The 13,864-nt window shown below is 38.9% G+C and overlaps 1 protein-coding gene across 3 annotated transcripts in view; it reads right to left on the minus strand.

Moving 5' to 3' along the window:
- LOC117328190 (SAM and SH3 domain-containing protein 1-like) overlaps nucleotides 1-13,864 on the minus strand; it is a 114,767-nt gene that overhangs the window by 17,852 nt on the left and 83,051 nt on the right. For 2 of the 3 annotated variants that reach the window (XM_033885607.1, XM_033885606.1), the window contains exons 6-11: nucleotides 12,355-12,459; nucleotides 11,866-11,999; nucleotides 10,960-11,001; nucleotides 9,835-9,904; nucleotides 8,991-9,709; nucleotides 3,397-3,472 (exon numbers count right to left, since the gene is read on the minus strand). In XM_033885607.1, coding sequence (XP_033741498.1) covers nucleotides 3,397-3,472; nucleotides 8,991-9,709; nucleotides 9,835-9,904; nucleotides 10,960-11,001; nucleotides 11,866-11,999; nucleotides 12,355-12,459 — 1,146 coding nt within the window. The remainder of the gene's footprint in view (nucleotides 1-3,396; nucleotides 3,473-8,990; nucleotides 9,710-9,834; nucleotides 9,905-10,959; nucleotides 11,002-11,865; nucleotides 12,000-12,354; nucleotides 12,460-13,864) is intronic. The other variant, XM_033885608.1, reaches the window with a different exon arrangement.

Raw genomic sequence — 13,864 nt, forward strand, 5'->3', positions numbered from 1 at the left:
ACTGGGACTTCCACCATCAGTCAGTGACCTACTGAAACATACTGGGACTTCCACCATCAGTCAGTGACCTACTGAAACATACTGGGACTTCCACCATCAGTCAGTGACCTACTGAAACATACCGGAACTTCCACCATCAGTCAGTGACCTACTGAAACATACCGGGACTTCCACCATCAGTCAGTGACCTACTGAAACATACCGGGACTTCCACCATCAGTCAGTGACCTACTGAAACATACCAGGACTTCCACCATCAGTTAGTGACCTACTGAAACATACCGGAACTTCCACCATCAGTCAGTGACCTACTGAAACATACGGGAACTTCCACCATCAGTCAGTGACCTACTGAAACATACTGGGACTTCCACCATCAGTCAGTGACCTACTGAAACATACTGGGACTTCCACCATCAGTCAGTGACCTACTGAAACATACTGGGACTTCCACCATCTCTTCGACCTTGACCACTATGATACATTCTCTGACATAATGTCTTTCTGTTCTTTGAGACAATGGCTATTCACACAGTTCAATAACCTTAACTTCTGAGAGTCGTAGATGTGTTGACCCTAGAAACCCTGACCTCTGAATAGTTCTACAATACTTGATCCTAGCTATAGTGTTGCCGACAGTGATAATGAAGACAAAAGATATTTACAGTCTAGTAACATTTATCTTTCTGAGATAATTCTAGACCCTGTGGTAATGTTGACTTCTGTGAAGCAGTAGCTATCTACAATATGATAACCTTGACCTCTGTGAGACAGTCACAGCCACATTGACTCTAAAGTGACCCTGACCTCTATTAGGCAGTGATTATATGTATATTCAGTCTGTAACTTTGACCTCTGTAAGATAGTCCAAGCTATGTTGGCTATATAACGACCCTGACCTCTATGTGGCTGTAGATATTTGTACTCTAGTAACCTTGACCTCTATGTGCCAGTAGATATTTGTACTCTAGTAACCTTGACCTCTATGTGCAAATAGATATTTGTACTCTAGTAACATTTTTTACTCTAGTAACCTTGACCTCAATGTGCCAGTAGATATTTATACTCTAGTAACCTTGACCTCTACGTGCCAGTAGGTATTTATACACTAGTAACCTTGACCTCTATGTGCAAGTAGATATTTGTACTCTAGTAACATTTTTACTCTAGTAACCTTGACATCTATGTGCCAGTAGATATATATACTTAAGTAACCTTGACCTCTATGTGCCAGTAGATATTTGTACTCTAGTAACCTTGACCTATATGTGCCCATACCTGTCAAGTGCCCCGCATTTTGCGGGTCACACCCGGAAAATCAGTCTATAACCCGCAGACAGAAATAGCTCCTGATGGGTGTTTTGAATCTCCCACATTTCAGTAAGATCTCGTTTTCGTTCGAGCTACCTCAGATTTTTTCTTTGACGCGTAGGAACACAATTTGAGACACCGAACAGATAATCCAACAACAACAAAAATGGCGTGTATGAAGGCTTGCACAGGTAAGTGTTAATACTAAATTTCAGGGGTGTAAAAATCCACTTGCCCGACACCCGGGACAAGTAGTTTTTGAGTTCGGGCAAGTGAAAAACGTTGGTGTACTTGCCCTGGGCAAATGAAAAAAAATATTGTCTCTATTTTAACTTTCATGTTGGATTTCCAGAATCCCGTGTTATATGTGATTCAGAAGAATTATTGTAGTGGAATTGGATATATTGAAATATATTAAAAACGTAACAATTAGCTATTGAAACTACTTTATTTTCGTGTCTGAAATGAAAATTCTAAAGCCGAGGAAACTAGGTCGCCAGAGGCACATTCAGTTCAAAGACATTTTAAGGACATTTATGCTGATAAAAATAATAGAAACTGCATCTGAAGTATGAAATAATGATGCACAGAGTTAACTTACTGCAATCTATGCCTAAATGTTCTTATAAGACAACAGCAAAAGGTTTTAACATGTGAAAACGATCTTTGTTTACGCTTGCTGGAAGTACAATTTGGCAACTAATAATGAAGACGGAATCCGGACCAAAAGTTCCGGAATTGAAAAATAATATAGAAAAACTAAAATTTTAATGCTTGTGGTTCACAATTAATTATAAAAATAATTCTTTTAATTTTAGATGAATATTTTTGAAGGAATGAAATACTGATTGCTGTGATTATCAACCTTCCACTAATGTTTTGAAGATGGCAAAAACAGCTACAACAACTTACAATGTAAAACATTCATGTAAATGAATGAAGTGTGCATAGAAATGCTTATTAAATGACACATGTTGATAAATTTTTTCAGTTTTATTGTTTTTATTTCAAGTGAAATGCCATTACGCGCAATGACCTGCATTGGAGTGCTATGACCTGCATTTTTATGAGTAATGACCTGCATTTTGTTCATGAGAACTTGACAGGTCTGTGTGCCAGTAGATATTTGTACTCTAGTAACATTTTTACTCTAGTAACCTTGACCTCTATGTGCCAGGAGATATATATACTTAAGTAACCTTGAACTCTATGTGGTAGTAGATATTTGTACTCTAGTAACCTTGACCTCTATGTGGTAGTAGATATTTGTACTCTAGTAACCTTGACCTCTATGTGGTAGTAGATATTTGTACTCTAGTAACCTTGACCTCTATGTACCAGCAGATATCGGTACTCTAGTAACCTTGACCTCTATGTGGCAGTAGATATTTATACTCTAGTAACCTTGACCTCTATGTGCCAGTAGATATTTGTACTCTAGTAACCTTGACCTCTATGTGCAAGTAGATATTTGTACACTAGTAACATTTTTACTCTAGTAACCTTGACCTCAATGTGCCAGTAGATATTTATACTATAGTAACCTTGACCTCTATGTGCAAGTAGATATTTGTACACCAGTAACATTTATACTCTAGTAACCTTGACCTCTATGTGCCAGTAGATATATATATACTTAAGTAACTTTGACCTCTATGTACCAGCAGATATTGGTACTCTAGTAACATTGACCTCTATGTGCCAGTAGATATTTGTACTCTAGTAACATTGACCTCTATGTGCCAGTAGGTATTTGTACTCTAGTAACATTGACCTCTATGTGCCAGTAGATATTTGTACTCTAGTAACATTGACCTCTATGTGCCAGTAGATATTTGTACTCTAGTAACATTGACCTCTATGTGCCAGTAGATATTTGTACTCTAGTAACATTGACCTCTATGTGCCAGTAGATATTTGTACTCTAGTAACATTGACCTCTATTTGCCAGTAGATATTTGTACTCTAGTAACCTTGACCTCTATGTCCAAGTAGATATTTGTACTCTAGTAATCTTGACCTCTATGTGGCAGTAGATATGTGTACTCTAGTAACCTTGACCTCTATGTGTCAGTTAATACTTACACAAACCACTGGAATCAGCACTGTGGTTACTGTCAGAGCTAGCAGACTTTGGGGAGGCTCCTACCACCAAACTTTCCTATAAAATAAAACAAAGACACATTTGTAATATAGTAATCATACCTCTAACAAGTCTTTACAAGTGATAGGAATCCCTTCACATGCCACCTGATTATCCTGCTAAACCTAACATAAATATAACATTTAATTTTCATTACCATGAATTAAATCAAAGGGCCAAAGGGCCAAAGGCCCTGAGAAACGTCAGGGTCTGAGGTCATATTATAAGAAATTTAAAATTGGATTTTATAGTCAGACAGTTACATTTGTATCGGATGAAATGGCTTAATCTGGCCCTGGTATTCCTATTCTATATATATTCAAGAAAACATGTATAACATATATATCAGCTGACAACTTTACAATAGCTGAGTATAGTTCTTTCCCTATTTCTTTAATGCTTGTGGAAGATTATTGATATACTCCTGAATAAGTAAAGCTGCTTGTAAACTTTGAAAAAAAAATCAACTGAACGACAAATTGGTCTATTAACAGAACATATTGTTCAAGTAACTACAACTAAAGATAAAATCCAAGATGTACACAGCCGAAGGTTTTTTTTTAAATTTTATTTATACTATAAGATGTTACATGTAATAAGGCCTGTCAAACATCTATTTTATTACCCCTAGTAACACATTTTAACTCTGAATAGAAAATTGCCGTCGCGTTGTCCGACGAGACATAATATCTTGTTTTGACACCAACGCCAGTACATCAGTCACGGATCATAATCATAAGATTCTTTTCAAACAACAAATAATAACCTTATTTAATAAAATCCTAAAGAAAAACGGCAATGTAGTTTGTTACAACTTGCCCTCAATTCCTGATCATATTTCTTGCATATTCTAGCGACATACAAATGAATATGAAACTGCGAAGGGTCGTTGGTTTAGTTACATTAGACATAACCGCCATTTTGGCCGACTAGTGATGAGTCACGTGACAGCTGAAGTTATCTCGTGGAATGCTCGGGTGCATTTTACTACGTAAATAGGGTTGGTTTTATGCTTATATGAAATGTTCCTGCATATGAACTCAGGATGAACAGATTTGGATAGTTTCTCTGTGAATGCATGTATTTTTCAACGAAGATCAAACTGATTTTTCTACTTTCGTTTGCAAGGCAGTATCGAGACAGAACTACGTAATCCTACGCCAACAAAATTGCATATACTGACGAGGAAAATGTTAACATTTATATTCTAAAATAGTCTAGAACACCAAACACTCATATTTTATTTTAAATAATTACAGTTAACACGGTTTACATCACTTAAATTGTGTCAATAATTGCTATCAAAATAGGAACTTCTTCTTCTATACCATTTGTATGACAGAAAAGAGGAATAGTTAGTCGGAACAGATCTGTCAGTAACAACATTTTCCCACCACGCCTATAACGGCAGGTGTCAAAGGCACCCTGACGTTAATAATTCAATTGTAAATGAGCTGATTTTTTACAGTGGCCTTATCTTCCACCTTGACATCCTGAAACATGAACTCTTGTGAGGTATTCTCATACTTGACCAGTATTTGAAGTTTAATTTTTTTTTTCTTCAAATGAAGTCACTAGTGTTGACAGAAGGTGAACACTTCACCGTGAGGGGATAACAAGTGATATAATCTTGATGGTCTCAGGGTTACATGTAGGTTATTGTAAAATCACATTAACAACACACAAACAACAGTTCTCGTAATACCTCCACAACACCTTACAACATACACAAACAGCAGTTCTCGTAATACCTCCACAACACCTTACAACACCACAAACAGCAGTTCTCGTAATACCTCCACACCAACATACACCTTACAACACCACAAACAGCAGTTCCTATCATATATACCTCCACACTAACAAAAACCACCACAAACAACAGTTCCTATCATATATACCTCGACACCAACATACACCTTACAACACCACAAACCGCAGTTCCTATCATATATACCTCCACACTAACAAAAACCACCACAAACAACAGTTCCTATCATATATACCTCGACACCAAACATTCACCTCCACAAACAGCAGTTCTCATAATACCTCCACGGCAACTTAAAACACCACAAACAACAGTTATCGTAATAACTCCACAACACCTTACAACATACACAAACAACAGTTCTCGTAATACCTCCATAGCATCATACACCTTACAACACCACAAACAGCAGTTCTCGTAATACCTCCACACCAACATACACCTTACAACACCACAAACAACAGTTCTCGTAATACCTCCACACCAACATACACCTTACAACACCACAAACAACAGTTCTCATAATACCTCCATAGCATCATACACCTCCACCAAACAACAGTTCTCGTAATACCTCCACACCAACATACACCTCCACAAACAGCATTTCTCATAATACCTCCACAACACCTTACAACACCACGAACAGCAGTTCTCTTAATACCTCCATAACACCTTACAACACCACAAACAGCAGTTCCTATCATATATACCTCCACACCAACAAAAACCACCACAAACAACAGTTCCTATCATATATACCTCCACACCAACATACACCTCCACAAACAGCAGTTCTCATAATACCTCCACAACACCTTACAACACCACAAACAACAGTTCTCATAATACCTCCACAACACCTTACAACAACACAAACAACAGTTCTCATAATACCTCCTCACCAACATACACCTCCACAAACAGCAGTTCTCATAATACCTCCACACCAACATACACCTTACAACACCACAAACAGCAGTTCTCATAATACCTCCACAACACCTTACAACACGACAAACAGCAGTTCTCATAATACCTCCACAACACCTTACAACACGACAAACAGCAGTTCTCGTAATACCTCCACACCAACATACACCTTACAACACCACAAACAGCAGTTCCTATCATATATACCTCCACACTAACAAAAACCACCACAAACAACAGTTCCTATCATATATACCTCGACACCAAACATACACCTCCACAAACAGCAGTTCTCATAATACCTCCACGGCAACTTAAAACACCACAAACAACAGTTCTCGTAATAACTCCACAACACCTTACAACATACACAAACAACAGTTCTCGTAATACCTCCATAGCATCATACACCTTACAACACGACAAACATCAGTTCTCGTAATACCTCCACACCAACATACACCTTACAACACCACAAACAACAGTTCTCGTAATACCTCCACACCAACATACACCTAAGAACACCACAAACAACAGTTCTCATAATACCTCCACACCAACATACACCTTACAACACCACAAACAACAGTTCTCATAATACCTCCACACCAACATACACCTTACAACACGACAAACAGCAGTTCTCGTAATACCTCCACACCAACATACACCTTACAACACCACAAACAACAGTTCCTATCATATATACCTCCACACTAACAAAAACCACCACAAACAACAGTTCCTATCATATATACCTCCACACCAACAAAAACCACCACAAACAACAGTTCCTATCATATATACCTCCACACCAACAAAAACCTCCACAAACGACAATTCTCATCATATATACCTCCACACCAACATACACCTCCACAAACAACAGTTCTCATCATATATACCTACACACCAACATATACCATCAAACAACAGTTCTCATCATATATACCTCAACACCAACATATACCATCAAACAACAGTTCTCATCATATATACCTCAACACCAACATACACCTCCACAAACAACAGTCCCTATCATATATACCTCCATAGTAACATACACCTCCACAAACAGCAGTTCTCATAATACCTCAACACCAACATACCCTCCACAAACAACAGTTAATAGGACTCTACATTAGGGTAATTGTAACCAGCCATTCAGTGTGACGGTTAGAAACCTTTTTGACAGGCTACAGTTCCTGACCCCTGTATCCTTAACATTGCCCACCTCTACCTCTACTGAGCCTTCAGCACCAGGAAATGGGCCTTAGTGAATAGACGACAATATCTTTAGGACAGAACAATTACAGCTTGTACTATTAACCCTCTACAAATGGTCGACCACTTCCCCCATTTGGCGTGAAGTTGAGAGGAAGCATATAGATTTCATTAATCTGGTAATAAGCTGGCGTACCACAGTAACAGTAGTGGCCGTGTTGGGTCCAGGGCTGGCTTATCGCTATGTACAGGAGATTGAATAATTCATCAATGACAGTCGTCAATCTGTCCCTAAAGAGCCACTATAAACTGGTGAAACAAATAAAAATTGCCTGCTGTCCAAACCCCGGGCATGTTACACATCTGACGAGATGCAATAGTCATGGTGAAGCAGAATTAAACAAAAAGGCACAAAACGCTTCATCATCATTTGATTAATGTCTTCTGCAATGCTACCACTCCAACTAGTGTTACATCCATTCCAAATCAATAAAACTTAGAAAACACCAAGAGAGATGGTTATTTAGCCACTTGACTGGGAGTTTAGAACGCGGTACAAATGAGCATCAGGCTCACAGACAGGGGGTAGTACAGTCCGAGACTGGTCCTACACACATTACGTGTTGACATTACAACGTGTTCAAACAACTGTCACATTTAGTACAGGAATGGCAGCAAAATCATGTGAATTTTTCATCAGGGTCATGCCAGCATTTATTATAACATGATAACTATTGATTTTTAAAATGATGTATGGTCTGAACTGTTACAAGTAACCAGACATCTAAAACACATCTCTCAAACTAATTTTATCAGCACACAGATAATTCCTTCAAAAGGCTTCATAACGGAATGTTGAATTCGGAACAAAGAAAAAGTAACACAGTAGAGGAAATAAAAACCTAAATCAGATATGGATGAATTCCTTATTTATCAACACCAAATTAATTTTGACCATTAGGAGAAAACAGGTCTTGGAGCCTTTATTGGTTCTATCAGAGATTTTACATTTGGTACTTTTCTTTTCACTTCATGAACTTTTGTATTGACCACATAACATCAAACTTTGGTCTTTAGCTCAGTCTGAGAGAAATAGGAGCCTCGATAGCTCAGTCTGTTACAGCACCAGCCCCTAACCTCAGGGGGCAATGACAGGTCAGGACAAGACACTTTACTCTAATTGCTCTATATGGTATGCCAGGAGCCTTCCGTATGTTGTTCAGTGAGATAGTCACCAAATACTACAAGAGTACCCCACAAATATAAATATATTATATTACAATCCTTCAAACATTTTGTTTTTGTTTTACAAAACTTACTGCAGCCACAGAACATTATGGGTCCTGCAAATGTGGTCAAATCACAAATTGTTTTAGGAGACAAGGTCATAACGCTACCGCAGAGTTTGAAAATTCATAGCTGGACAATATCCCCTCAAGAATGGACCATAACTTCTGAAGAAAGGGTCAAAATACAATTTGTGTTAAGGAATAAAATACTTGATTACAAAACTACCCACAACATTGGAACAAGAAATGGACGTTTAGGGAAGGAAAATCATGTATATGGGAGTTACTACAGCATCTATACACAATAGAGTTGTCTTACCTTGACATGATTTCGGCTATTTGTGTCCCGATTGGCGACAGTTTTCTGCCACACTCCGTGGGGTGACTTGTTCCTGTCTCCAGGGTTTGTTGCACCAGTATTACTGAGGTAGTGACCACTCTCCCTGTGATTGACCATGTGGTTGTGAGGGGTATGGCCATGTGATTGGCAGTCAATAGAGTGTTCAGACTCGGACGACACTAGATCAAACGAGGTAGTGGAGGGGGAATGGTCGACACACGATCCTGACCGACTGGCCTCCCCACCAGGTGACAGATCCTCCCGCGTCACACCAGGTGATGAACCACTTCGACTGACCCGCACGCCAAGGGCTGTATGACAGCGACCAGGGACTCCCCCTGCGGGGGTATGCTGGTGGTGGCTACAGGATCGACATTGGTAGTGGGAAAGGCGTGGGTCCTGTGGGAAAACAGGGGAGTATAATTTGGGATGGTGACCAGGTGAGTAAAAACTGACAGGAGTACTGACGGCTGACGACCGACTCATAGCACAGTGGGTAGGTGTACAGTTAAGTGAGCGTGTGCCCTCAGGGGAGCGGGAGGAGTAGGCATGGTCAATATGACCAACACTGTGTACACGACGGTGCTGGCTATACTCCATCTGGTGAGTGGGGTCCACACAAACATTTCCCATCGGGTAGCCAAGGTCATGTGGGGAACTTTTGAAGCCTGAGCATACATCACACCGAGGAACTGACCCTAAAAATGAGATAGAACCATTGATAAAGTATTTCTGCTTATTTTAATGTTTTCAAGATTTATATCAAACTTTTTTTTGATTGAATGTGAAATTACAAATGAAAGTAAATATGTAAGATACTGACCAGTGTAAGTAGCTGATGGGGACTTGACAGGTTTAATCAGTTTCTTCTTCTTTTTCAAGGCCTTCTCCCTCTGAAATATATAATAATACTAATACAAGAAACCCCAGAGAGATTCTAGATCCAACTATAATTTGCTCATTTCTCTGCTGAATGAAAAAGTCATGTCAGTAGTAAATTGATCACGGATATAAACTCCTTGTACCTTGTAAATAAGGACCAAGTCAGAACAATTCAAGATTGTTATATAACAGCTAGGGTATACAACCAACGTTTCGGCAAACGTGGGCCGAAGGCGGATCCTAGCGTGACTGTATCATGTTCAACACTAGAACGTTATGCGACCAACGGCAGAGATATTTTGAATTCCCCCGCACGTGAAAGTATATCGAAGAGTTCAAAGACGATTCGTCCCTAAATACAGCAAATACGTTTGCCGAAGGGTTCATTGTGGTTTCTCCAGTTACTAAAACATTATTCTTATTGTATGTTATTGTATTTCCAGTACTTATTATATATAATATGTGATTGTATTTGTATTTTTTGTGTTTTGATAAAGGGGCGGATTGCCTCGAAAATTTAACAAGCCTTATTGTTCACACTGTTTGAATTACTTCTTTGCCCCATATAATCATTACAAGTAATTCGTATCCTCCATACATTTATGTGAGGATCCAGTGTTATCTGGATTATACTGTTCATATTACTTTCGTTGTCCCATATGTACATATATATATATTAATAATGCTTGGGGAATAAAATAATTGTAACACAACAAAACAAAAATCACACAGACCAGAGATAAAAGACAATTTGAATCAAATCAAATGATGCTGGGTTAAAATCCTAAATACCAGGAAACAAGAGGACATTATCAGAAAACTAATATCCAATATTATCTATGTTTACAGGGCTTTTTCTCGCTGGTTTGGTAAGGGGCCTTTTTTTCTCATTTTGGGAAGAAAATTCGTGAATTGGGAAGACTTTTTCAGGTGCAAACTCCAAATATTGCGAATTTGGCTTAAATATGAAATAATTTTAATTGGGAATGTGGCCCATTAATGGCCCCAAAAAGCCCTCAGAAAAACCCCTGGTTTATGATATAAAATACACTGCTAAGGCTCTTACCTGTTCAAGATCTTTGCGCCTTTCTTCCTCATATTTTTTCACCTTCAATACAAAATAATGAAATACAGATAACAGAAAATATATCAACAACTGAGATATACAAATTGTAAGGTCTACTTCATCCAAGTATGATGTTCTACTGTGTAAACAACATTCACATTCCATACATCTGATGATTCTTGATCTGACAATGGAATTAAAAAAGGAATACCACAATGAAAACACCTCCAAACACACAAAACTATCTCTATGAATTCAGCAAAAATGTGAATCAAAGATAAAGAATCATTCCTACATAAGAATATCCTTGTCATATATTGGTAATTTTAATATGTCATAACAGATAATATTGATATAATATGGGTACATCTGAGAGGTTGATTACCACTATACTGTTGACACATTACCCAGGTCTACAGAGATACCAGGACACATTACCCAGGTCTACAGAGATACCAGGACACATTACCCAGGTCTACAGAGATACCAGGACACATTACCCAGGTCTACAGAGATACCAGGACACATTACCCAGGTCTACAGAGATACCAGGACACATTACCCAGGTCTACAGAGATACCAGGACACATTACCCAGGTCTACAGAGATACCAGGACACATTACCCAGGTCTACAGAGATACCAGGACACATTACCCAGGTCTACAGAGATACCAGGACACATTACCCAGGTCTACAGAGATACCAGGACACATTACCCAGGTCTACAGAGATACCAGGACACATTACCCAGGTCTACAGAGATACCAGGACACATTACCCAGGTCTACAGAGATACCAGGATTACTGGTGTTTTGTTAACTTTATGTCTTTTTCCCCTATATACAGTCATTACAACAACCAGAGAAAACACAGCAAACTAAAATTTAATCAGAGGTCAGCCCTACAATTGTGCCGTCCGGCCAATTTCCACTGACCACTTGCAGGGCATGCTCTGTTGTAATCTTGCCCTCTTTGACCATCAACATTAGTGCCATGCGGTCGTCATCGTCCATTGTTATGTCGTAAGCGTTTGGGTCCCCTGTAAAGTAAAGCATGATCTTTGTTGTACTATGGCTCACTTTTAGTTTCATTCATATTTCTTTTAACTTTGGTATACAAGAACCAGATATTGATTTAATAGTTCATTCTATAGTGACAACGTGGATACTTTGTTGTTCGATACCGGCATTGATTTCTTAACTACTTGTAATATCGCTTTTTGTGTTTTATATTTCTTCTGAGTAGAATAAATTGATCTGAACTTCAGATCAATGACCCTAAAAATGCACCAACTATTAATGTAAAATAAGCAGTAGAATATACAGATATCCTTAAATCATTAATCCAGTGGTTATCATGGATACCGTACATCCTATATGTGATCCATTACATACCTTTATGTGGTTTGTATGAGTGCTTCTTTCCAGATCGTCGCAATCCAATATTCCGGAAGAATCGACCCAAAGTGGAAGACTTCTTTTTATCATCATCTTTGCCATCTGTGACGAAGAAGAAGTAATTAGTGTATATATGTATATATATGTAGATTGGCTTTGAGAGAACTGATCCCTTACCAGGCAAGTTCTACAATCAAACTCCGATTAATCAGGATCAGAACACATTAACCGTGCCAAACTTTCAACACATCACAATTAGAAATGGAGATACAGCTTACTGTGGTAAGCCTTCAAACTCCTGTAGGGACCAGCTTACTGTGGTAAGCCGTCAAACTCCTCTGGGGACCAATCAACTTCAGCATTAATGATTCAAAACATATCCATCCTGGTACAATTATACCATGTAGGTCCTTCTCATCAACAGCTGGACTGATGTCACCCTCATAATATCACATGTTAAATGACACCACCCCTAATATCATATGTGACCTGACACCACCCCTAATATCATGTGTGACCTGACACCACCCCTAATATCATATGTGACCTGACACCACCCCTAATATTATATGTGACCTGACACCATCCCTAATATCATATGTGACCTGACACCACCCCTAATATCATATGTGACCTGACACCACCCCTAATATCATATGTGACCTGACACCACCCCTAATATCATGTGACCTGACATGATCCCTAATATCATGTGTGACCTGACACCACCCCTAATATCATGTGTGACCTGACACCATCCCTAATATCATATGTGACCTGACACCATCCCTAATATCATATGTGACCTGACACCACCCCTAATATCATGTGACCTGACACCACCCCTAATATCATATGTGACCTGACACCATCCCTAATATCATATGTGACCTGACACCACCCCTAATATCATATGTGACCTGACACCACCCCTAATATCATATGTGACCTGACACCATCCCTAATATTATATGTGACCTGACATGATCCCTAATATCATGTGTGACCTGACACCACCCCTAATATCATTTGTGACCTGTCACCATCCCTAATATCATATGTGACCTGACACCACCCCTAATATCATATGTGACCTGACAACATCCCTAATATCATATGTGACCTGACACCACCCCTAATATCATATGTGACCTGACACCACCCCTAATATCATATGTGACCTGACACCACCCCTAATATCATGTGACCTGACATGATCCCTAATATCATGTGTGACCTGACACCATCCCTAATATCATATGTGACCTGACACCACCCCTAATATCATATGTGACTTGACACCACCCCTAATATCATATGTGACCTGACACCACCCCTAATATCATGTGACCTGACATGATCCCTAATATCATGTGTGACCTGACATGATCCCTAATATCATGTGTGACCTGACAAGCAATGAAGTCTGTATTCTCAATTGTATATCACAAGAGAAAGTAACTCTTGTTTGGCGTTACCTCGATCCCTATTCATGGTAATCACCTCT

The sequence above is a fragment of the Pecten maximus genome, chromosome 5 (assembly GCF_902652985.1).
Source record: "Pecten maximus chromosome 5, xPecMax1.1, whole genome shotgun sequence".
NCBI lineage: Eukaryota > Metazoa > Mollusca > Bivalvia > Pectinida > Pectinidae > Pecten > Pecten maximus.